Source organism: Barbatula barbatula, assembly GCF_947034865.1.
Source record: "Barbatula barbatula genome assembly, chromosome: 13".
NCBI lineage: Eukaryota > Metazoa > Chordata > Actinopteri > Cypriniformes > Nemacheilidae > Barbatula > Barbatula barbatula.
This window is the reverse complement of record NC_136776.1, coordinates 15707191-15731250: the sequence shown is the minus strand read 5'-3', so window position 1 is coordinate 15731250 and position 24060 is coordinate 15707191. Positions and strand designations below refer to the sequence as shown.

The window sequence follows — 24060 nt, the reverse complement described above, 5'->3', positions numbered from 1 at the left end:
CCTAACTGTGCCAAAAACAAAGAATTCTAAAAAATAAGTAATCATAGTTAGTCGTACCGTTTTAATTGTCAGTTTGTGGGTTTTGTGTCTCCGCCGTTTTGGTCTCTCGTCTCACTCGCTCGGCCGCGAGCTCTCTGGTCAGCTGGATCTGCTGCTCGAGTGCGCGCAGGTTCTCGCGCTTCCGCTCCACGCGATCCAGGTCCCGCAGCACTCCCTCGTGCAACCTCTGCCAATGTCACAGCAGGTCATATTAAACAAACACATATGAAAAATGACATTCAATGCACATTAAAAATTAGTTTGACATATGGCATTTGACGTTTTCCAAAGATATGAAACTCATTTTAAAACCAGGAAACTATTTAAAGCTGGAAATAAGTAGAAATTGTACAAACAAATGTACATTTAAATGACTGTCGGAATCCTGATATTAAGTACGTTACAATCTTTATCACTTCATTGCTTAAATGTAATATTTGTTTCTGCAACATGTCTGCCAAATTACCATAGTTAAACAATTCTTCTTGAGTTGAACAATATATAAACTACTTAAGTTCTCTTTATTTGGGTATGACTCTAACGTGTCATTTAAACAAGCAAGAATATTTCCAACTGTTGGTCATTAAGTCCAGCGTCCACACAACTACAATCGAAATACAATAATACCAGACCAAAATAGACGTATTTTATAATGGTGTACAGTTATATCTATATACACGGTTAAATGGCATTCTGAACGCACGAGATCAATGGAAATGCATGCTGCTGTTGGCTAGTACAAGATTGTATTTACCTGTCTGTCCCAGTCCTGCTTGATATGGACGCCTGCGACGGTACTGATAGTGAGAGCTATCGATAACCCTAGAACCACCTTAGAGGTCGTAGACATTATTAAACGGCATTACATTGAATAAAACAACGGCAGTATAATATTCGGCTAGGGCACTTTGGAAACAGAAATGAGCCGATTTCTTCTGTCGTGTTTACAATGGTATGTCAGGCGGTTCACTGCCACCTAGCGGTCTGGCGGGACGAAATAGTTCACAGCAATGCGATATACGACTTAAAAGGACAGTTCACCCAAAAATGTATCATATTACGTGTAATATATTGTTTTGGGATTATATATTATATACGTTTTTGTAGTATTTTTGTATTTAATGTATTTTTCTAGTAGGCTACATTATGCTTCCAGGATCATTGGTCGACCAGTACGGGACTTTTCTATGATTGATGCAAAAGTCTCTTCCGCTTATCCAGGGACGGGTGGCGGGAGCAGCAATCTAAGCAGAGATGCCCAGACATCTCTCACCCCAGACCAGTGTTTCTCAAAGTGTGGGGCGGGCCCCACTGGTGGGGAATAGAGACATGACAAGTGGGCCGCGACAGATGGGTGGACACCATCTCTATTATTTACTTTATTATTGACCATAAACTCAAAACTTAAAATGACTTAAAACAACATCAGATCGCAAATAAATTACAAGAATGTCATTCCATGTCAGAGGTTTGTGACATGGAATGAAAAGAAAACTGGAGATTCGGCACCCGCAGAGAAAACCAAGACAGACAGTGGACCTAAAATGTATTACCCTTTTGTTTTAGCTATTGGGGACAGGTGGGGCTCGCACCCCTTCCTTACCTCCAAAGTGGGGAATGGCAGGAAAAGTTTGAGAAACACTGCCCTAGACACTTCCTCTAGCTCTTCCGAGGCGTTCCTAGGCCAGCCGGGAGACATAGTCCCTGTCGAAGTCTCGAAGGTTACAATGGATATTGGATTTCTATTTGATCTGTCATTAGAATGGATTTGTACAGAAATTACTGTAAATGTTTTTTCATGCAGTGAATGTCTGTCACGCATAATGTATTTTACAGCTCATCCTCTTCCCCAGAAGTGTGGTAGACTCATTAGTTCAGTCAATAAAGTTAGTCTCTGACACAGGTGCGTGCGTGTACCCTTACAATGTTCCATAAGTGACTACAAGGAAAAGTTGTAAAGAAGAACTTTTGTCACTGACTACGGGGCAGCTGCCGCTTGTATATGACACTGATTATTTGTCAAAATAGTAGCCTAATTGTAATGATTAAACTATGGAAATGTGTAAATAAGTCTGTGTCTGAGCAATCGTGATATCCTGAAGGAATGAGAAGGATGCACATGCACATCTGGTGCTTCAGAGCTCCTCGGCCACGTGTCCTGTGGGGTTACCATAAAGGTTTGTTTGATGGGCCAGCCCTGGTCAGTGACAGCTAAAGCAAACATCCAGATTTCCCTGCATACCTCCCCCTCACTTCCACTGCTATGTAATTGTGCTTACCGCTGCTGGTAGATGCGGTTGTTCCTAAAACGCTTCTGGTTGAGCTAAGTAGTTATCTGAATACCAGGGTTCAACAATTTCTTAAGAAATTGAAAGTACTGTAGATACATTTTGGGTTTTTTGTATATGCAGAATACCAGGTTTTGTGGCTTTTAAATAATGTAGCTTCTGACTCCATCTTTCTTAATTTTGTCTGCTTGGTTTCAATGTACCAACGCACCAATACACCCCGCAACAACCCCCCCCCCCCCCAAAAAAAAGGAGTTAGCAGTTGGGTGTCACCCAGTAGTGTTCTGCCTTGAAAACAGCATGGGAATGGATTGCTAGGTACTAAGTAAATAGTTTCCCTTGCTGTTTGTTGATCTGCACAATGTCCTTTGCTTCATTACGTCTGGAAATGTGTGAGCTCTCCCCCTATAGATGAACTTCACTTGCTCAGTTCTGAAACGCTTCTGAGAAAAAGAAACAGTCTGTGTTTGTGTGTGTGGGCGTCTGAGCATGGGTGGAAGTGTACAAGGTTTGGATGTATCTTCAAAAGTTCAGTGACCTTTTAAGCAAAGCTTTTGGTAAGCATGTAAGCATATTAGGATCAAACAGCAGCTGATTACATAAAAGCTGTCTAACATTTTATTGGAAATAAATCAAACAAATAAATGGTTTAGCACAGTAGATCTAAATGTAGTGAAACGTAAATTTGAGTGTCTGAGAAACAGCATAGATGCACACTTAATTTAGACAACTGACAGCACAGGCATTAGATTCAGTATCGACTAAATGGATGCAAGCTTGCTAAAAGGGATGCTAATATTCTGTCATGAATTACTCACCCATAGCTGTTCCAAACATATATACATTTATTTGTTCGGTTGAACACAAAGAGAGATATTTTGGAATAATGTTATCAAGCAACAGTTCTGAAGCAACATTGACTAACATTATTCCAAAATATCTCTCTTTGTGTTTAACCGAACAAAGATGTTTGGAGTATTTTTGAGACATTTTTGGGTGGAGTATCCCTTAAATCAATAATCCAAAGAACATAGTTTTAGGAGGGGTTTCAGTCAATTATTTCCCATCGATCTCAATCGCACAAACAAAATCTTTCAACACTACTCTCTGTGAACCTATTGTACTATTGATTTTTTGCCCAATCTGTTACAAATCTGATTCTTAATCAGAATCTCATTTTGTTATCTCAGATTAGTGGATACGTTTTTCTATTGGTTTAAGAAGAAAATGTTGTCTTACTTTGAAGTTGAATAAAGCAGCGATAATGGGTTTTGCAATTGCAATTGAACTGACATTCCACATTTTCTTATATCAAACCCCTTAAACCATTCATGCTTGCTGTTAAATTTTGGAAATCAATCAATCGATGTTAATCGGTGATTAATCTCAAATCTCTCAATCTAATCACGACAAAAACTGATCTAAAGAAAATAAAATTCCTATAATATGATGAATGCCATTCATTACATTACAACAGTGTGAACGGAAATACCCTGGAAAACGAGTTTGTGTCAATTTCCAGTGTTTATGAATTACATCCTATCTTTTATTTATTTATTTACATCATACAGACCGCCTTGCAAAATGTAAACACTGATCCAGAAGCAATTCCGGATTCCTTTCTTATAAATTCAAATATATATGCGTTTTACATTTTGATTTTGTTATAAATGTTTCGTTGGTTGTATTTAATAAAAAAACAGAAAACAGGAAGTTTTTTTATTTTAAAGTTGCCTTGTTAAATGTTCTATGATTCCGACGTTATTTATCAAAAAACGATCACATCACAAACGCCTCTTTACTACTCGTGACGTATTAGTTTAAAGGGATTTGACTGACGTGAGTTCATCCAATCAGATGTGAGCTTCGTTCCGAGCATCATCTTCAGAGTCGGGCACAGCGCCAGCTCGCAGAAAGTGCCACGACTCCAAAAGTCATCGGTGATTGTGAAGTACTGAAGGTTGCAACGCAGGTAAGCGCATACTTTTATATAACCGCTGATGTGGCGTTGAACGCTGCAGTTGTTATGTTACTTTGCTTCAAGTATTTTTATAAATAATTATCGGTCTATTACAAAGTTGCGCTTTTCGAGTGTGTTTGATCATATTTTGTATTTTCAAAGTGTTTGAAAAAGCGTGTGTGAGAGGACCTAATAGCGTGTCCTTGACTGTTTCACTGGCTCGGGAGTTTTTTTGTTTTGTTATATCTTAGTTTTATTGAGCTGATAACTGTTCTTAAATAACGGAACGGTCTGTCTGTTCTGCGCTCTTTAGACGCTCTTTAGTTAGTTTAAATGTTGAAAATGCAGGCAGGGATGAAATATCTAAATAAAGGATGGTATGTCAAGATTTTTAAATAACCGTATCATCGCGATTGTTTGACCTCATCGTAGTGGTTTCAGATCATCGCAATTATTGCACATCTCAATAGAAGACACAAGGGGAGCTGCAGTGCCTGCATATTATAGTGTATATATTCTAACTGAAGTATGATAATAGGCCTACTGGTAAAAAGTACCAACAATCTCTTTAAATTATTTTTAAACCATATACCATAAAAAACTGTAGTACAATTTCATATTATTTAAGATAATCTAAATGTGAAAACCACCCTTACTACATTTTTATCGTAGTCTTGCAAGTGAACGTTTTTCTATGCCTGATTTACACTTATTTGGCGGCTGTATTGACGTGTAAAAGCCAAGACCTTAAATAGATGATGAACCCATTTTTAAGAGAAAACCCATTTTTATATTCAGAACAATATAGTCGTTTCAAAGTCCTAAAACAGATTAATTTTCATAATCGCAATGATTTATTAGACAATTAATCGACAGCCAAATTTCATAACCGTGACGGGTTTAAAAAAATAGCGTATCTGTCATGTAAAATTTTTCCTCTGTTATATCCTGTAAATGCAACATAAGGAAAAAAGCTCTTTAATTGTTTAACATGCCTGATTTCTTTCTAAAATAATAATAAAACACTGGTAAATTCCTGTAGAGAATTGCTGAATCCCACTGAGTGGATTAGGTCATTTTTATCAAAAGGTTTTTTTACTCTCAGGAAAAAGAGGTAAATCAAAAATTAAAACAGTTTTGCATTTTGATAAAACTATTTGAGTATTTAAAAAAAGTATGTAAACTATGTTTAACAGAAGTGTTTGAGTATGTTAACTAGAGTACCAATGGTAAAGTGTTCCACAAGTGGGATATTAATGACAGAGCAGATGAGCGGAAGTTCTTGCACACAGACACAGTTGTTATGTAATGTAATGTGTTACTGAAAGGGTTAATGTCTGACACAAAAGAAGCCCACTTTCTATGAGATGTTTGTTTATGTGCACTGGATACGGCAACTCTACATATTAGTGATGATGCTTCTACTGGTCTTGACATGTGGATGCAGAAATTGTGAACCTGGAAAATACATGCACTACATATCCTTAATTTTGTGTAGTGTTGTCTAAATAAATAAAGTACATAGATGTTTAAAATGACAATTACAGTATTCCATGCTACCACTGCAATACGGTTTAAGGGTTATGCCACACAAACCTTAATTAAGTTTTAATTCTTAAGTTCTGTTAGCCTTCTGCATTTTTGTGTCTGGGGAAGCTGACTAATTTACCTGTGCAGACCTTTAAAGACCCCCCTCTTTAGACATTCCAGTCAAGAAATGCTTCAAATGTGGGGTTGGGGGAAGGTTGTTGTGCTTTGCTACACACAGACCTATTCCCTGGACGCTGAATGTAGTATGCCTTTGTGTGTGTGTGAGGGAATTTTAAGGAGCGTGGTCTCTGTGGGGTGTTGCATAACATGAACTCCATTCTGTTATAAAATTTTAGCTTTTTAGTGAAATGTACTTTGCAAATGTCGGCAGCTCAGCACTTGGCGAGCTGTAATTTAAAAGTGACAAGTAACTTGAAGACTGAAATCATAGGCATAGAAAAAGCTTCTTTATTCTGCATAAGGTGAGATGCCGGACATAGGACCAAGAGTTTTAAGATAAACGGCTTAATACTACTCACATTTGGGGAGTTTAATTTGTGATGGTTCACACAAAAATGAAAACTCTGTCATCATTTACTCACCCACGTTTTATTTTAAACCTTTATAGTTATCTTTCTTCAACAGAACACAAAAGCAGATTTTTTTAATTTCGTAAATGGACAGCACTGGCCCCATTCACTTTTATTGTATTGACCCAAAACCAATGCAAGTGAAAAAGGGCCGGTTAATAACATTTTTCAAAATATCTTCTTTTGTTTTCTGCAGAAGAAAGAAAGTCATACAGGTTTGAAATGACAAAAGGATGAGAAAATATTGTTTTTTTTAACTATCACAGTATCGTGAGAGCAATTCGAAAGCTGTGCTTGCAACATCCCTTATGTGTGACAACACAAAAAAGAATCGGTAAACACTGAAAAAACAAATGTGTGATGCTTCATCCAGGCAGATAGATGGCAGTGTAAAATCCAAGACTAGTGTGAAATTGGACAATAAAGTTAACTAAACTAAAAAACACTTTGTGTGAAATGACCTCTGGATCATTTTTAGTAATGGTTCTGTTGCCTGTCCCCAGTTGTTACCAGTGTAGTAATGTTGTCATCCATTACAAAGTGTAAATACACCAATCATTTGAGGTGACAATGACTTTTGTTCTTTCGTTGGATCAGGACGGACTGGACTAGGCAAAGATGGATGTTTACGACCCTCAAACTCTGGGCATCGTGGTGTTTGGTGGCTTCATGGTATTTTCTGCCATCGGCATCACGCTTGTATCAACTTTTTCCATGAAGGAAATGTCTTTTGAGGAAGCTTTAGCCAAACAACGACAAGAAACAGGTAAGACTCAACCCCAACGCTCGGACAAGAAGAAAAAGGCATCCGAAAAGAAGAGCAAGGCCAAAAAGAAGGAAGACAAATCAAATGGGAAGTTTCCTGAATCTGAGGCCGAGTCAGGCTCTGAAGCTGTCATTGAGTATAGCGAGCCCGAACAGGTACCCGAAGTGGAGCCAGAACCCCAACCTGAACCTAAACCTGTGCCTGTTGCTGAGCCGGAAGTTAATTCCAACCCAGCTGTTTTTGAGCCTAAAGTTATTCCCCAGCCAGCTGCTCCCGAACCTGAGGTTGTTAAGTGTTTTGCCCCTGCTGTTGTAAGTGTTGTAGCTGCTCCACTCGCTCCACCCCAAAAGGAGAAAAAGAAGAAGAAGGTTGCCAAGGTGGAACCAGCCTCCGTCAAGCCTGTGGAAGTTCCAGAGGTCACAGTTAAGGAGGCGCCAGTTGTTGTTGAGGTGAAAGTAGAAGCCAAAGTCGTCTCTGAAGTTGCTGTTCTCCCAAAGGTTGAGGAACCTAAAACTGAAGGTCCAACCAAGAAGAAATCAAAGAAAAAGTCTGAGCCAGGTGAGTGTCCGTTGCTCCTGAAGATCCTTAACTTTGGCTATCCATGTGATGGCTGAACTCAATACCCTCCTTAACCCATAATTTGTCTTTGAAGTGGTTACTGTGGAGACAGTGGACACCCCCCAGCAGTCACCATTCAAAACTCTGGTTTCCAGTCTGAACAATGCTTTGTTTAGTGAACCCGAACTGCAGAAACTCGTTGAGATCATCAGCAAGAAAGCAGGAATGGACTCCTGGCAATTGGTACAGTATGAAGTTTTAACTTGTCTTGTAATCTAATTGAATGTCATTATTTTTCTTTCAGTATTCATGTCTTTCTCCCTCTGAATGTCAGGCATCTCAGAAGGGTGACCCATTGGCAGCATTGAAGAAGCAGCTGGAAGAGAAGGAGAAGCAGTTGACCGCTGAGCAGGAAAATGCAGCTGCAGCAAAGTCCCATGTCCATGAGCTTACCAAGGTAACATCTGTCAATACACTTCCAAGTAAATCAATGGACATGGCTTCAAACTGTGTTTTGGGCATGAAACATTATTCTTACCTTCTCCCTACTAGGAGCTGAATTCTGCAAAGAGCAAGATGACATCCGTAGAGACCCGCATGAGCTCTGAGCTAAGTGCCCGTGAAAAAAAGATTGCAGCTATGAAGGCCAGTCTGCAGGAGCGCCTGAAAGCATCCCTCCAGGAGCATGTCCTCCAAACAAAGCAGCTCAACCTCAAGGTCAGAGGTCACCAGCCTCTCACAGTTTCTCTTCTCTGTAATATGTGCCGTGTTAGTAAATATGTGCTTTGTATTTGACCTCAGATCCAAAGCCTGCAAGAGCAGTTAGAAAATGGACCAAACGCTCAGCTGGCCCGTCTGCAACAGGAGAACACCATTCTCAGAGATGCCCTCAACCAGGCCACAAGTCAGGCAGAGAGCAGGTATTGCACGCGATATTGCCCTTGCATTGCTCTTTGTTTGATAATCTTGATGTGCATCCAGATATATAATGTGTAATTTGCTTATCTTCACAAGACTTATTTGTGGCTTGTTTACATCTGAAGGCAGAATGCAGAGGTGGCCAAGTTGCGTCAAGACTGTTTACACCTCAACCAAAAGTTGAATGACCGTACAGTCGCGCAGCATGCTGAGGAAGACCGCAGGAAGGCTCTGGAGGCCAAGATGGCTGCCACTGAAGAACAGTTAACACAAACAAAAGTAAAGCCCTCCCCTCTCACCTCTGACCTCTGACCTCTTTCTTATCTCTCTGAAGTGGTTGTGGTCTTTGTACCATGGCAGTTGCCATGGTACAAAGACCACAACTTGAGGAGATATACTGAACAATTATCAGGAGTGGTTTCTGTCTTTGGGATCGCTCAGAGGACATTGTGTTTGTGTATCTCTTTGTGGGTGGGGAACTTTTTAGCTCTGCTATGCAAGCAATGTAAAACCCTGTTGATTAAAGAGGTCCAACATTGATAATTTAGTTGATAGACTCTTCTATGTAGGCCTTTAAGGGGGTAATTTACATTTCGCCTCTTTTGCGCACACATTTTAGTAATTTTTAATGTAGACGTGCGACAAGTGCGCTCCGCGTCGCAGCTGTTTTTCTAGGTGTGGCAGCACTGCATCGATATGAAAGTATTTCATCTTTTCAAAATGCTGCATGTTCACCGCAGGAAAGGAGAAAGCATTGGTCCACAATGGAGGTGCATGTTCTGTGATGTTGTATGAAGGACAAGTATTTTATGAATGTTTTCAGATGTGGTGTGTTACGAACGATCAGCTGATCAACTGTTTTATGTGTTCAGGTGTCTCGTGTGGAGGGAGAACAAGCTCTGCAGCAAAAGTTAGATAGAGTCAGCGAAGAACTTCGGCAGGCTCAGAACAGCAGCAAGACCCTTCAGACTCAACTAGACACAGTGAAAGAACAGGTCAAGACTGTCGATGGTCAGTAGACATGAATGCATCTCACCTACAGAGAACGTTAATTATGGGGGGGTATTTACATTCACATTTTACAGATGCTTTTCGGGACTTTCATTCAAGGTACATATTTTATTAGTATGAATGGATAGAACCTATTAACTTCGTCACTGCAAATGCAAAGTTTGTGCTCAGGGGTGTGCCCCATGACCTATTCGCAGCTTATTGTTCACATTGTATCATGTTCTATGCTGTGTGTCATGTCTTATCATGTGTCTTGCATACAGAGCTCCAGGAGCGTATGCGTGTTACAGAAGCAAAGCTACAGGACAAGTGCAAAGAGCTGGAGACTATGAGAGAACAGGTGTCTCAAACACCAAAAGAGACCCAGGTATAAATATTTGAGATTCTGGTTGATTCCAAAAGTTTAATATCAAATACCATATGGCATGTCAATTTAAAATAAAACAATTTAAGATTTTTAAACCATTTACTGTTTTGATTCTATACAGACTGACCATTCAGAGATGGTTCAACAGTTGAAGAGCAGGTAATGTGGACGTAAATGTTATAGATTAATCACATTTGCCATTGAAATTTCATATTCAAAGTTTAATGGTTATGCTGATATGACTATATCAATGTTACATGTGCAGTCTGAAAGAAAGGGAGGATCAGCTGATATCACTGGAGGCGGAGCTTAGTCAGCTAACAGAGGAGCTTGACACAATAAAGAAAGCCATGGAGACTCACATGGGGAATACGGAAAGTGTAAGTTCAGCGTTTGACCAATAATGTGTGAGTGTGTAACACGTGTGTTTATGGCTTTATAATTGTATACCCACAGGCCAACAGCGTTGAAGCAGAGCCACCATTTGAGAAGTAAGAGATGAATTTTCAGATAAGTTTCCTTAGGTATATTTTTTTATTTGCCTAATCACAGAGTTTTTGTTTATTAGTTTGGAGAAGGACGCTCGTATGATCTCACTGGAGGAGGAACTTCAGCAGCTTAAAGAAGAGATGGAGCGAATGAAGACCAAGAGCAATGTGAGTCCATTCATCTGTCTATATTTGACAACATGTTCATCCATTTCACCCATTTATATATCGATTGCATTATATTTAACTTTATAACTGGTCTGTGTTTAGGAACTGAGGGAGAAGAACTATGCTGCAGTGGAGGGGCTGGCTGCTGCTGAACGGTTGGGTGAAGCAAGATTGAGTGAAGCCAAGGCCGCAAAGGTGACCATGATATTGATATTGATATATATATATATATATATAAATACACACACACACACACACACACACACTATAAACACATGCTCACTTGTATATCTACATAATATCATAATAAACAAAGCATGAGGAATGAGGAGTTGATTCTTCAGATCAACATTTAAAGGCTCTAGCTGGTTAAAACAGTGTATATTTCCCCCAAAATTCTGCGTAGTCATCAGTCTTGTGTTTGTGCAGAGTGAGGCAGAACAGAGGCTAAACTCATTCCAGAATGATGCCATAAACGCACTAAAGACTCTCTTTCCAAACGTCGCTATAGAAACGCATCAGGTAAGAATACTGTGCATTTATTAGAAAACTTTTCTAACGTTTTTAGTAATTGATTTAAAAGTAAAATGTTTGCATTAATTTACAGTAATAATGTTAAATACAAATATTAAATTTGACTTTATTTACTGTATTGTTCCAATATGAGACATATTTGGAAATAAATCTGGAAAGAAATGGAGCTGTAGTAACTGATTGTTGGTACATTTTATATTGAACATAATTTATTTATAATACATATACAAAAAAATGAAATTTCAATTATGATTCATCATGATTGATTTAACGGGCCTAATATGTATTTTACCTTATTCTGTTTAATTGTTATTCATTTGTTTTTATTAAATTTGACATGTTTTGTAGAGTAACTGGCTAGAGGCATTTACACATGAAGCACAGGCGTCCCTCACTCACACACAACAGATTCCAGAAGCATTACAAAATGAAGCGTCAAGCTCAGAACTAAAGGTTAGAGATCATCACTACACACACGCACCAATATTAGTATTGTCAATAACATCCCTTGATAATCCATGTATCTGTGTCATACAGGAACTACAACAGAAGCTCATCCAATCAGAGGAGAGTGGGCGGTTACTGCTGGCTGAGTGTGAACACAAGAGATCGACTCTCAGTGAAACGGTATGATGCACGTGCTACGATAAAATTGCATGCTTAGTTTTATATGTAAACAAATTAATTATATTTTTGACAAATGATGAAACCATGATATTAGAACTTTTCGATATTATTAGATATTCTAAATCTGGTTATTGGTTATTTGGTTTTTGTGTGTACAGGAGAGCATGCTGAAGGTTTTGCAGAAGAGTGTGGAGGAAGGAGAGCTGGCATGGAAGTCAAAGATCTCAGATGCAGAAGAGCAAAGACAGGCAGTAAGAACCTGTCTCAATAATGCTGGATTTATGCCATTGGTTATTTGGCTCGGCTGTTGTGCTAAATTTGTGGGGTTCTCATACAGGCCCTGGATCAGGTGAAGGTCCTGGAGGAGACGATAGAGACAATTAAAGCTGACACACAGGACACAGAACAGGTTCATGTTAAGAAAATCGTCACTTTTGCTTTTTCATCATTTTTCATTATTTTTAGTTTTTGGATATTACATTTATCAGATTGTCCGTATTTGCAAAAGATTGATATATCTGACTCAAGCTGTTTAAAAGGCTCATGATTTCTCTGATCTCTACAGCTGAAGGCTCAGGTGATGCTAATGGAAGCACAGTTGGAGAAACAGCTGGAGTCCATAACCATCAGTCAGACATATGAAGAGGAGATGTCTCAGGTAAAACATCTAACCAAGGTGCAGTTTTCCAGGTTTGGGTTAAAGTGTTTGAATATTTTTGAATAACATGATGTTTTTAAGCTGAAGGCATTGTTATCAGAAGCTCAGAGTCAGCTGATGTCCGCCAAAGTAGAGGCACAGGAGCAAAAAGCAGAACTTTCATTGGTAGGTCAAACATCTTATCACCTTTATCTTTATCTTTTAACGCACACGTGGCTTTGTGTTTTGAGTGACAGCTGTGGGTTGCAGGTCAGACAGAAGCTACAAAAGGTCACAAAGCATATACAGAGTGAAGACACCACACGCTCCACTCAGGTCAGGATAGGGAATGGCCATGGCATCCTTAGGCTTTATGGGAACCTTCACATGGAGGTTCAAACCTGAATAACTTCTTTTTTCTATTCTATTGGTCCCCATAAAGTCTGAACCACAATGGTTGGCTTTACCTTTGGTGCAAGTGTATCTTTTCTGAGGCTTTAACTTTTTCATCTTCCATTGTCAGCTAAACATTCTGTGTGTTTGGCTTCAATATGATGGTGGAGGCGTGTCTAATCCAGTCAAAAGTTTTACGCAGTGTCGGTTTTCTTTATTGGTGTTACCTGACCTGATAACAGACTTCCAGGGTGTTTGGATATCCTTTAATTTCAACATCAAAGTTTACATGTACTGTTCATGCGGTCGTGTCAGGATACTGTAATGTAATGTTTGTATCTTTCTTGATGATCTTGCTGTCTATCTGTACAGGCACAGATCCAACTAGAAGAAGCGACAAAAAAACTTAGGACAGAGGAGAACACTAGACAGCGGCTGACAAGCGATTATGAACAGGTGACATATGTCAGAGGGCTTTCGATGTGCCTTGATGCTGAACGACACCATTGATTTAATCCAATGGGAATAGTCTCTAAATTAGATATTTTCGGCATTCATTTGATTTGAGATAGCGTTAAAATTCCGTAATATTTATTAATAATGTATTTAATTTAATTGGATTGTTACATTTTATTTATTTTCAATAGAATATATATATATATATATATATATATATATATATATATTTATTTAACATTTTAAAATTATTTTATTTACAAATGTATGAAATACATTTAAAATAAAATTTCCAATTTATTTAATTACATTTGACTTAGTCATCTTCCTTTTTTATATTCCATTTTCATTAATTCCAAGTAGTGTAGATTGTTATCGACAATTTTAATTTCTACTACTTTGGTTTTATTTTAGGTGCAGAAGTGTGTGAGGGATCTCGAGGCCCAGTTAGAAAAGCTCAAAGATGCTGTAGATGGACCAAATGAAGATCTAAAGGTTCCTACAACACACCTTGAGATGTTAAACCCTTGTATGCAAGACTGTTGTCTTAAATTTTGTTTTAATGTTAGGAGAGACTGGAAAAGGAGATGAAGTTGACACAAGACCTCAACCAGGCGGCCACTAAACTACAAGATCTCTTGAAGAGCACTCAGGAAGAACTGACCAAAGAAAGAGAGACTGTGAAGAGCCTGCAGGAGGAGATACAGGGCAAGGTACTTTAACAACATCTCTATAAAATTTGATGCTGTGCAACGTATTTCACCTTGTTTCCTCTTTCTCTACAGGAAGCTGACGAGTCAAAAGAAGGGACATCTGTCTGATCAAAAAGTCAAGCAAATGGCCCTTAATTGTTCTTGTGTATTACTTTGTATTCTCTGCTACTGTGGCAAACATGATGACTGTTATGAAATGATGGTTGTAAAGAAGCATTTTTTATTTCGTTGGAACCATTAGTGGGTGACAAAAACCCACCACCTCCTGCAAAACCCTTTTCAGTGTTAAAAAGGAGAAGTGTTTGTGTGACACATGACTTGTGCAATCACTCTCTTATCTTTTGTTTTCATGGGAAGAAACATTTCATAGTGCAGCAACTACTTGCATGTTAAGGTTGGCTGCTAAAAAAGTGGCAAGATAATAAAATGACTTGGTTATTTTCCTTTTTATGAACATGTATGTCGGCATGTTTTGTCTTGGTAACTAAATTTAGTCAGATCCTGTAGGATATACAGGAATGTGTTGTTTTGAACTATACTTACACATGGATGTAAATTAGGGCAAATGTAATACAATTAATTAAACATGTAAAGAATAAGTAGTTTGTCAAAATTACATAGCAAATACTTGCTTTAACTTCAAACTGAGATGTTTAATAATAAAACAACTGTAAAATAAATCTCCTCAATTATAAAATGACATGTTTTTTTTGTTGTTGTGGTGATCCAGCAAGATTATAGGGAGATGATATTGCACCAACTTATTATTGTGCACATTTTATACCACATTTATATATTTTTATTTATATTCAAATTAATAGTTTGGCTCCAAAATCAACACAATCAATTTTGTGTTTTTATTGTACATTCCAATTACTATCAATCAAACTGCAGTTGCATTGTTTTGATTTTAGCCAGAATAACTAAAAAATACAGCTAACTAACAAAATAAAAACATGATTTTTGAAAAAATGGAGTGATCTTATTTTGGAATCAAAATATTTTTTTTTATTTAGACATTTATTTCCGTCTTGTTGATTTTAGTTTCAGTTTCGTGCTCGTCCCTGATTGGGCGCAGCTGTGTGACGCAGCCGACGGCCACCAAGATGGCTGCGCACATTCGATTAGTGAAACGGCTTCACTTTTCACTTTTAAATACGAAAATAAGCGCTTTCTCGACGAGCACAAGAAGATGCTCTGGCATAGCATACCCACGACCGTATAAAGAATTCACATCTAAAAGAGTACGTCGGACATTTATTGACTTTTTTAAGGAGGGTTACGAACACAAGGAGGTTCCGTCCTCTCCCGTGCGCCCGAGAGGAGACCCGAGTCTACTGTTTGTCAATGCAGGAATGAACCAGGTACAAGTCTCAGTTCAGGCTATTTCTATAGTGCCTCTCATATTTTTGCGTTGTTCGCACATTTAACAGAAAATACATGTTAGAAGAAACAGCCGAGACGTGGGAATAAACCTGTTTGAAATATCTCCTTGTCATTTACTATGTATGTATAACAAATGTATGTATGTATGAGCCTTCTTTTGCAAAAGGGGTTAACGTATGATGTCTTTATTCTCTGTGTTGTCTGATAGTTCAAGCCCATTCTCCTGGGCTGCGCAGACCCCCGCAGTGAGATGGCATCGTACCGGCGGGTGGTGAACAGTCAGAAGTGTGTCAGGGCAGGAGGCAAACACAACGACCTGGAGGACGTGGGAAGAGACGTGTATCACCATACTTTCTTCGAGATGCTGGGGAACTGGTCATTTGGAGATTACTTTAAGGTTTGGGGGCATTCTTGTTGCTATTACAAACGAGTTCCTGGGGCTCAATTGGCGGAGCATTGTGTTAGCGGCACAAAGGTTGCGTGTTCGAATCCCAGTGAACACACATACCAATAGTAAATGTGTTCCTTGCATGTGCAGAATGCATAAATGTAAATAATATAGATTGGTGCACTTTGTAGACTCACTGTAAATCAATAACTCATCAGGTGGAGGCGTGCGCGATGGCTTGGCGTCTTTTAACAGAAGAATACTGCATTCCCGCAGAGCGACTGTATGTCTCGTACTTCTCCGGAGATGCAGCGAGTGGTCTGCCGGCTGATGAAGAAACAAGGGAGATCTGGCTCAGCATGGGGTATGTTCACAGAAGACAAATTTACTGATCAGTTTCTTATGTGAGATTTATCGTCATATCTGTTGAAGACTGCGACCGGATCACGTGTTGCCATTCGGAATGAAGGAAAATTTTTGGGAAATGGGCGAGATGGGTCCATGTGGCCCCTGCACGGAGATCCACTATGATCACGTTGGGAATCGGAATGCCGCGTCGCTGGTCAATGCAGACAGTCCGGATGTTGTTGAGATCTGGAATCTGGTATTTATGCAGCATAACAGGTTAGAGATACTAGTTTCTGGAATATTTAAATGTGTCTGTGTTATTACATGTGCATAGTGAGATTGTGTTTGCTTGTTTTAAAGGGAAGGAGACGGCAGGTTGAGATCTCTACCTCAGTGCAGTGTGGACACTGGGATGGGTTTAGAGCGACTGGTTACTGTCCTACAGGGAAAACGTTCCAATTACGACACAGACCTTTTCACACCTCTATTGTCTGCTATCCACCAGGTTTGTTGAATCGTCATCTGACAATTTTCTTTTAAATGGACGTTTAGACATTATTCTTTTTTATGTATCAAAAGTATTACCGACATTGTGACTACCGTACAAATTTTTTTTTCTTGTGTGTGTAGTGCTCTAAAGCTCCAGTGTATCAGGGCAGAATTGGTGATGCGGATGTGGGTCGGGTGGACATGGCTTACCGGGTTGTTGCTGACCATATTCGCACGCTCTGTGTGTGTATTGCCGACGGAGTTTATCCAGGCATGACTGGCGCAGAGTGAGTTGTGTGACCTGAAATGTACCTTCAAGTGTTTTTCCATCCTGTTATTCATTTGTTTGTCATAGGTTGGTGCTGAGACGTATACTAAGACGTGCGGTGAGGTTTTCAACAGAAGTTCTGCAGGCTCCCGAGGGCGCTCTGGCAAGCCTGGTGCCCACTGTAGCTCATATACTGGTGAGAGGACGCTGATATACTCCCATTTCTTTTTTGTTCCTTCATAAATGAAAGCTCAAAAGTTTCATATTTTCACAGGGTGATGCCTATCCAGAATTGCAAACAGAATCTGAACGAGTGAGTATGTTAGAATGATACAACAGTATTGTATTTCTACCTGAACTATGTAAATACCTGCTGAAAGATTCTATAGTATTTTCATATTTTTCTTAACATGGTGCCATGTCAACACTACAACAGTGCATATGACAAAACTTTTATCCTATTCTTCACATTTGATTTAAATGTATTTGCTTTGTAGATCATGGATATAATTCATCAGAATGAAGTCCAATTCTTGACCTCGCTGAAACAGGGCAGAAGAGTAATCGACAGGACTCTGAACACTATAGATAAACACACAGCTGTTTTTCCAGGTCAGGACTTGATTTTCTTAACCTTTCTTGTCAATTGAATGAGGATGTCCTTTATTTTTAAGGATTTAGGATCTCCTTCTCTGTATATTTTTGGATGCCCTTCATAAACTTAATCCAAAATTTGTTTGTACATTACATTAGTACCCAAGTCATGACTGTAAAGTCAGTGTTGGGGTGGCAACTAAGGTTGCAAAGCTCACGTGGGGGGGGAAGCTTCCACCCAGTGCCACCCTTGTGGACACGCCACTGCAGTCCAGACCTTTAACTGCTTCACCATAGCACCTCACATAGCACTTGCATGGACGTAGCATGCATTGTGTTCCTCTCTTTATATATTTATATATGTTTCTGTACATCAGCTTCAGTTGCGTGGTCACTGCATCGTAACCTGGGCTTTCCACTTGACCTCATTTACCTGATGCTGGAGGAGAGGGGCAAGATGGTCGATAAAAAAGAAATGAAGGTGCTAGAAGATGAATATGAGAAGGTAACAGTGTTGTCCAGTAAACATTTTTGATCCAGAATTTGACTGGTTGATCAATGTTTTGACTTGACTTGTTTATGACTTGTTTATTAATAGGCTCTCTGCTGTTAGAGTGTTATAGACTTTATAAGTTGTTGTTTTTCTTTTAGTTGAGGTGTCAGTCAGAAGAGGAGGATGGAGACAGGGTGGACCAGCTGGATCTTCACAGCCTAGCGGAGCTGCAGAGCCAAGGGGTTCCTCATACGGATGACTCTCTGAAATACTCTTACAGTCTGGGGCAGGATGGGCGATACGGTAATTGATGTGAATAAAATTAATACTAAATTAATTAATTAATTTTTTAATAAAAATTTACTATGGGAACAAATCTAGCCGTTCCAGACAACTCCTACCTGAAAATAACATCAGACTCGTTCAACCCCGACCTCAGCAAGACACATTATTTGACATAACAAAACTTAAGTATTCTAAACACATGAAATCTACGCGACCACTTTGTTAATTTCTTGTTTGTTTGTGCCACAAGAACAATGTTTTAAGTGTCTTGTGATGACATCAAGTGGTCAATATGATGAAGTGACGTGATTGAATTGAAGTCGAAAGTGTGACATTTCAACTCAAATATTCCCACCTTCGACTTTTGTTGCATCATTGGATAATGCCCGGTTAGGACACAGTTCGAAACTAACACTATTCCCCTCTCAGTCTTTCCGCCTTGCAGAGCGTCGGTTCTGGCGTTGTACTCTGAGGGATCACTGGTGTCAGAGGTGGGTGAAGGTCAGCGCTGTGGTGTGATCCTGGACCGTACCAAATTCTATGCAGAACAGGGTGGACAGGCGCACGACCAGGGTTACTTCACCAAAGACGAACTGCAGGTTATTTATCACCTCCTACCTGAGATTTATTTCAATTGTTTATTCAATAATCAGACTAGATCATGTTTGGGATTGTGTTTTTCAGGATGTGCTGTTTCCAGTGGAATGTGTCCGTGTGGCTGGAGGTTACGTGGTACATCAGATCACTGCGGCTGAGACTCTGAGAACCGGAGACCAAGTATTGCTTCATGTGGATGAGGTGGGACCTTAGAGATTTTTTGACACATAAAATGGTGATGTACAAGTATTATGAGCCTTTAGGAAAGAACCTGAAATCCAAATACCATGTTAATTAAATATAGTGATGATCATTCAGTACCATGGTTTTTTTCTTTTTGGTACAGACTCAGCGTTTGGGCTGCATGGTGAAGCACACCGCTACACATATTCTGAACTTCGCTCTGCGAGAGCTGCTGGGTCCTGGGGTTAACCAGCGAGGGTCTCACGTTGCCGCCAACCGCCTCCGCTTTGACTTTAGTGTGAAGGTATAAAACCTGCATGGGCGTCTTGAATTAAAATGAAAATTATTGATACAGATATGAGCATTAAAAGTGTGTTTATATGTTCAGGGTTCTCTGAGCGTGTCTCAGTTGCAGCAGGTCCAGGCATTGGTGCAGAACATCATTCAGCAGAACGCAGAGGTGCACATAGAGGAAATCCCACTGTCAAGAGCCAATCAGATCGCAACCCTGAGGACCATAGATGAGGTAGCGAATCTGTTAAATTAAAATATCAAGATGACCCACACATAATCTCGGAACAATTCATGTTTTAGTCGTCTGATGTGTTTGTTTCAGGTGTATCCCGACCCAGTGCGTGTCGTGTCCGTGGCTGTGCCTGTTTCAGATCTCCTAAACTCAAACACAGACCGACGCACCTCTGTGGAGCTGTGCTGTGGCACGTAAGACCTCAAAAATCAATACTTCAATAATGAGGAGATAACGCTAGCCACATTCCCCCCCAAGATGCAAACATGGTGATCGCAATGTCTTTTTTTTCATCAGGCATTTACTGCGGACGGGGGAAATCAGGGACCTCGTCATCGTGTCTGAGCGCCAAATGGTCAAAGGCATCAGTCGCATCGTTGCCGTTACCGGAGACGAAGCCAAAGCGGTAAGAAATACAAAAAACACAAAACCCTTGATACTGCTTCCGGTGAATTCTTGTTTGTCTTTATTCATTAAAATTATTGTTGTTTTTCTGACCCAGGCTCGGGAGATGGGCCAAGCCATGCAGGAGGAGGTGGAGTCTTTGGTGGCCCGTGTTGGTGTGGACAATGCGCTCTCTCTACCAGCAGCACAGAGACTCTCCAAAGAAGTCGGCCTTCTGACCGATGTACGTTTATCTCAACACACCTTTTCATATTCAAACATTTCTGCATATCAAGTGCATAACTGCATGTGTGCATTTTTAGGCAGTCGAGAGCACATCGATTCCACAGTGGCAGAGAAGAGAGCTGCAATCTCACTTAAAGGCTCTACAAAGGAGCAGCAACACAACCATCAGGAAGCTGGAGATCAGAGAGGTGGACAAATGTCAAAATGTGATCTTAGCTGGCATTCTCTCTTTAAAATCATTTTTTGTTCTTATGATGAATTTTGTCTGTTTCAGGCCACCTTGAAAGCAAATGAACTTCTGGAGAAACACTCAAATAAAGCTGTGCTGGTAGACTTTGTCCAGACTGACTCCAAATCGGTAATGATGTCATCATTTGGAGGGTGTTTTCATTAATGGGAGTAATACATTTTAATAAAAAAAAATAGTTATACATGCTACTATTTTTTGTTTGATTAAGCGTTCAATAATTAAATAAAAAATTATTTAAAGTTATACCTGTCACCTTCCCACCCTCTAGTGGCGGTGCTTAAAAATCAATTGAACATCACATGTTCAGAATGACTTCAGTGAACACAAACAAATTGAACTGATTCATTGAAAATATTTGCATAAATTATTATATATGTTTAGATCCTAATGAAGACTGTGAACCAGTTGAGCAAGAATACTCCAGGTTCTTTGGTCATGTTGCTGTCTCACCTGCAGACATCTGAGAAGGTTCTGTGCGCCTGCCAAGTACCAAAGGTAAGTCAAAAATTCTTGAAATGTGTACGCAAAGACATTAAATGACGGATAATAAAAAAATTGTATTCCGCTCTTTTTTTGTACAGGGCTGTACTAGTGTTTCTGCGTGCGAGTGGGCTCTTGCAGTCTGCGAGCGGTTTGGAGGAAATGCAGGCGGCTCTGACGTAGTCGCTAATGGTGTTATCAATACGGCCAATGCCACTGATGTTTCAGAGATCCTGCACTGGGCTGAAAAATTAGCTTGTGGCAAAATTAAGAATGTGGACTACACATGCTAGGTCTGGATAAATAAATGGACAGTTCTACTATGATGAACTCAACATCATCAAAACGGAAAAGAATCAAATCAAGCTTTAAAGAATATAAGATGTGGTGGTTTTCTGGTCCTATTCCTTTGTTTTAAAAGGGTTGGGCACATCTGCAATCTTGATTGTAAAAATTTTTGACGGGGTTGTTTTGCTGCTATTAAAATATTTATTTCTCTGTTATTGGGTACTCTGTTTAAGACAGAAGTACTCAATTTCACACTCACTGATTGGTACCTGTCAGAAAATCGCAAGTTAGATGCAGACATTTTAATACTTTTCTACCTTCTACATTTCTAAATTGTATTATATATACATATTTCTGTCACTGGACTTTACCTGTACTTCTTCAGCCAACATTATCCTATTTATTTTCACTGATTCGTATCGATTGAATTTAGTTCCAAAGGAATATTATTTTTCTGTTCTGTATTGCCATCATCAAAAACATCTCAGAAAAATACGATTATTGAATTGTTACTGAATTAACAGTTATATTTTTCCTATGAAACAAATGTTGCAATATTTATACAAACAGTATTTAACAGCCTAAACTCGTGTCTAGATGCTGCCCCCTAGCGGACATGGCACCCATTATTATGTAAGTAATAAAGTAATCCTTAAGCAGAGCCATAGATTTGTGATAGAAAGTAATATTTAGATTTAAGTGAAACCGAAACAATCACATCAAAGCACTAAATTCAAATATAGCAACACTTCAGTAGCTTTAATCTCACTTTTTGTGTCTGGCTAACATTCTTTGGTAAAAATTTGATTTGGGGTTAACCGTTTTGCTTTTAAGCAATTTAATTGCTTTCATCAATGGTGAAAGCAATTAAACATGAATCTAGTGATTAAAAATGTGTCAGATTTTTGTGTGAGTGGTCTATATTCTCATTATGTGAAACACAAAGAGAAGAAATACAGGCAAGGGACAAAAATAATCTACCTCTGTGCACATGCATTACTTTTCATGAGAAGGGAACGATTGTTTATATACTCGGGTTGTGTCCCCTGCTCGAATTACAGAAAAACTGGAAAGGGAAATCGCTCTTGGAAAATGTGTTGAGTGTTTTAAGTTTGACCCCTTGAACTTTTGTGTGTTTTTTACACATTACGAGCTACAGAATCAGCATTAAAGAAGCTTTTACGCATGTTGCTTTTGAACTACATCCCAACCTTCAAAAGTGGTTAAAAGCAACAGCAAGCAAAATAACCTGTTTTCATTAAATGTATTACCAATGTGTGAACCCGCTGCCTTCAGAAAGGTGTGAAGTGAAGATCAAGATCACATTAATGAGACAAGAACATTTTCTTGTTAAAATGCAACCTGTTTTGCATGTAATGTGTGTATTAGCCTGCTGAGACTTGCACAGAATTGTGTTTTTGCTATTCTTTTAGTATCGGAAAGTATGTTCTTTTTGCATTTAAGTGTTTTAAATGCATTTTCCATTTCCATTTTCCATTCCATTCACAGTCATGCCAAAATACATTCTAGTCATACACACAATTACAACATAGACGGATCATCCTGATCTCAGAAGAATTTGTAACTATTTTACGAGGTGGCTAATCCATATGAATTTCAGACGATTCGTTGAAAAAAGCAACACTGAAGCCCCATCCTTTAACCTAATTGTCACCGGTGCAAAAGAAAATAGTAGCTTGCAAGACAGACAGATACACGCTGTTGAGAGAAAGACAGACAGATAATGTAAAAAGACAGACAGACAGACAGATACTGTAAAAAGACAGACAGACAGAAAGTTGGCACGACATATTACAGAGTGCCAGACAGATAGATACTTACACATACTACAGACAGACAGACAGACAGTTACTGTAGTACTGTTGATAGACAGGAAGATAATTTGGACTAAAAAACTGAAAAAAAATCTGTTGGATTGACATGAATAAATACTGTACATCCGTTGCGTATAATAAAGTTATGTTCATTGTGTTCAAGTTGCCACATTTATGTTTGTTAAACAAACATGATTTTTAAATATTAACGCTTCATATTTTCATTTACGTTCTCAACATAAGTATTTAAAGTTAATGTGACAAAACATTTTATTTTATCTCTAACAAGATATGAAGATAACTAAGCTTTACAGACATTCAATGCTTTTCTAGATAATGGTAACCACAAAACTTAAAAATATTACAAGCTCCTCTTAATCAATATGAAGTCTTATGCAAAGCATTCTGGGAAATTTTAATCCTCTGCCTGGTTGAAACAATTATATGTTTACACAACACAAATACTTTATGTAGTGCCAACATGAATTGAATTAGTTACATAAATGAACATGAAAAATCATGTTTTGATAAAATTGTACAAAAATTATGTTGATTAACCTATTTCAATTAATCAAATTGGCCAAGCAGCATAAATAACTTTTTTCAGTGCTGAAAGACAAATAAACAGATAATGTAGACTGAAAAACAGACAGACACGTACTGAGGATAGGCAGATACACAGACAGACACACAAATACTACTGTGAGATAGACAGCCACTGTAGATAGACAGACAGAAAATGTAGACAGACAGACAGAAAGATAGCTGCAAATCTATTGAGTAGTGAATGTCATAGTAAAACAGCAGAACCACTGAAAACAACCACACTGATCTGAGACCTGTTTTACTTGTGCAGATAAAATATTTACTCAAGAGGTCTTTTCACTCCACAGTACTGTCAGGCAGTGGGAGGGGCTTTACATTTCCATAAAGTCTGTGGGTTCCCATGGCAAGTAGTGTAAACTGGGGATGTGGGA

At 38.9% G+C, this 24060-nt stretch overlaps 3 protein-coding genes across 3 annotated transcripts; 2 read left to right on the top strand and 1 right to left on the bottom strand.

Annotated features, from left to right (window-relative positions):
• Positions 1-61: 61 nt before the first annotated feature.
• On the bottom strand, positions 62-942 carry pet117 (PET117 cytochrome c oxidase chaperone; the record flags this gene model as incomplete). Its single annotated transcript, XM_079471308.1, has 2 exons — positions 794-942; positions 62-226 (listed from the first exon to the last, which is right to left on the bottom strand). Exons 1-2 carry the CDS (start codon positions 887-889, stop codon positions 62-64), a joined length of 261 nt encoding a protein of 86 aa, XP_079327434.1. The 5' UTR covers positions 890-942.
• A 3235-nt stretch (positions 943-4177) lies between these two features.
• Positions 4178-15009, top strand: rrbp1b (ribosome binding protein 1b). Its single transcript, XM_079471688.1, has 25 exons — positions 4178-4299; positions 7005-7731; positions 7826-7974; positions 8066-8188; positions 8284-8448; positions 8533-8651; positions 8775-8928; positions 9522-9660; positions 9924-10027; positions 10149-10186; positions 10293-10407; positions 10484-10518; positions 10596-10683; positions 10786-10878; positions 11113-11205; positions 11566-11670; positions 11755-11844; positions 12003-12095; positions 12182-12253; positions 12410-12502; positions 12584-12667; positions 13247-13330; positions 13745-13825; positions 13900-14043; positions 14116-15009. The coding sequence occupies exons 2-25, from the start codon at positions 7026-7028 to the stop codon at positions 14149-14151; spliced, it is 3003 nt and encodes a 1000-aa protein (XP_079327814.1). The 5' UTR covers positions 4178-4299; positions 7005-7025; the 3' UTR covers positions 14152-15009.
• A 100-nt stretch (positions 15010-15109) lies between these two features.
• On the top strand, positions 15110-22154 carry aars2 (alanyl-tRNA synthetase 2, mitochondrial (putative)). The gene is made up of 22 exons (XM_079471237.1): positions 15110-15407; positions 15638-15826; positions 16036-16181; positions 16250-16441; positions 16526-16670; positions 16796-16941; positions 17010-17118; positions 17197-17235; positions 17420-17534; positions 17894-18021; positions 18168-18312; positions 18724-18893; positions 18979-19092; positions 19238-19378; positions 19463-19600; positions 19691-19794; positions 19898-20006; positions 20103-20228; positions 20308-20418; positions 20505-20588; positions 20862-20975; positions 21062-22154. Exons 1-22 carry the CDS (start codon positions 15150-15152, stop codon positions 21251-21253), a joined length of 3015 nt encoding a protein of 1004 aa, XP_079327363.1. The 5' UTR covers positions 15110-15149; the 3' UTR covers positions 21254-22154.
• The last annotated feature ends 1906 nt before the right edge of the window (positions 22155-24060 follow it).

Bases quoted from the DNA above. Each gene is read 5' to 3' on its own strand.
- rrbp1b (XM_079471688.1), top strand. From the start codon at position 7,026: ATGGATGTTTACGACCCTCAAACTCTGGGCATCGTGGTGTTTGGTGGC. The intron at 10,408-10,483 runs GTAAGTTCAGCG...GTATACCCACAG, and splicing joins ACATGGGGAATACGGAAAGT to GCCAACAGCGTTGAAGCAGA. The intron at 11,671-11,754 runs GTTAGAGATCAT...TGTGTCATACAG, and splicing joins CGTCAAGCTCAGAACTAAAG to GAACTACAACAGAAGCTCAT.
- aars2 (XM_079471237.1), top strand. From the start codon at position 15,150: ATGGCTGCGCACATTCGATTAGTGAAACGGCTTCACTTTTCACTTTTA. The intron at 16,182-16,249 runs GTATGTTCACAG...TATCTGTTGAAG, and splicing joins GAGATCTGGCTCAGCATGGG to ACTGCGACCGGATCACGTGT. The intron at 17,119-17,196 runs GTGAGAGGACGC...ATATTTTCACAG, and splicing joins CCACTGTAGCTCATATACTG to GGTGATGCCTATCCAGAATT.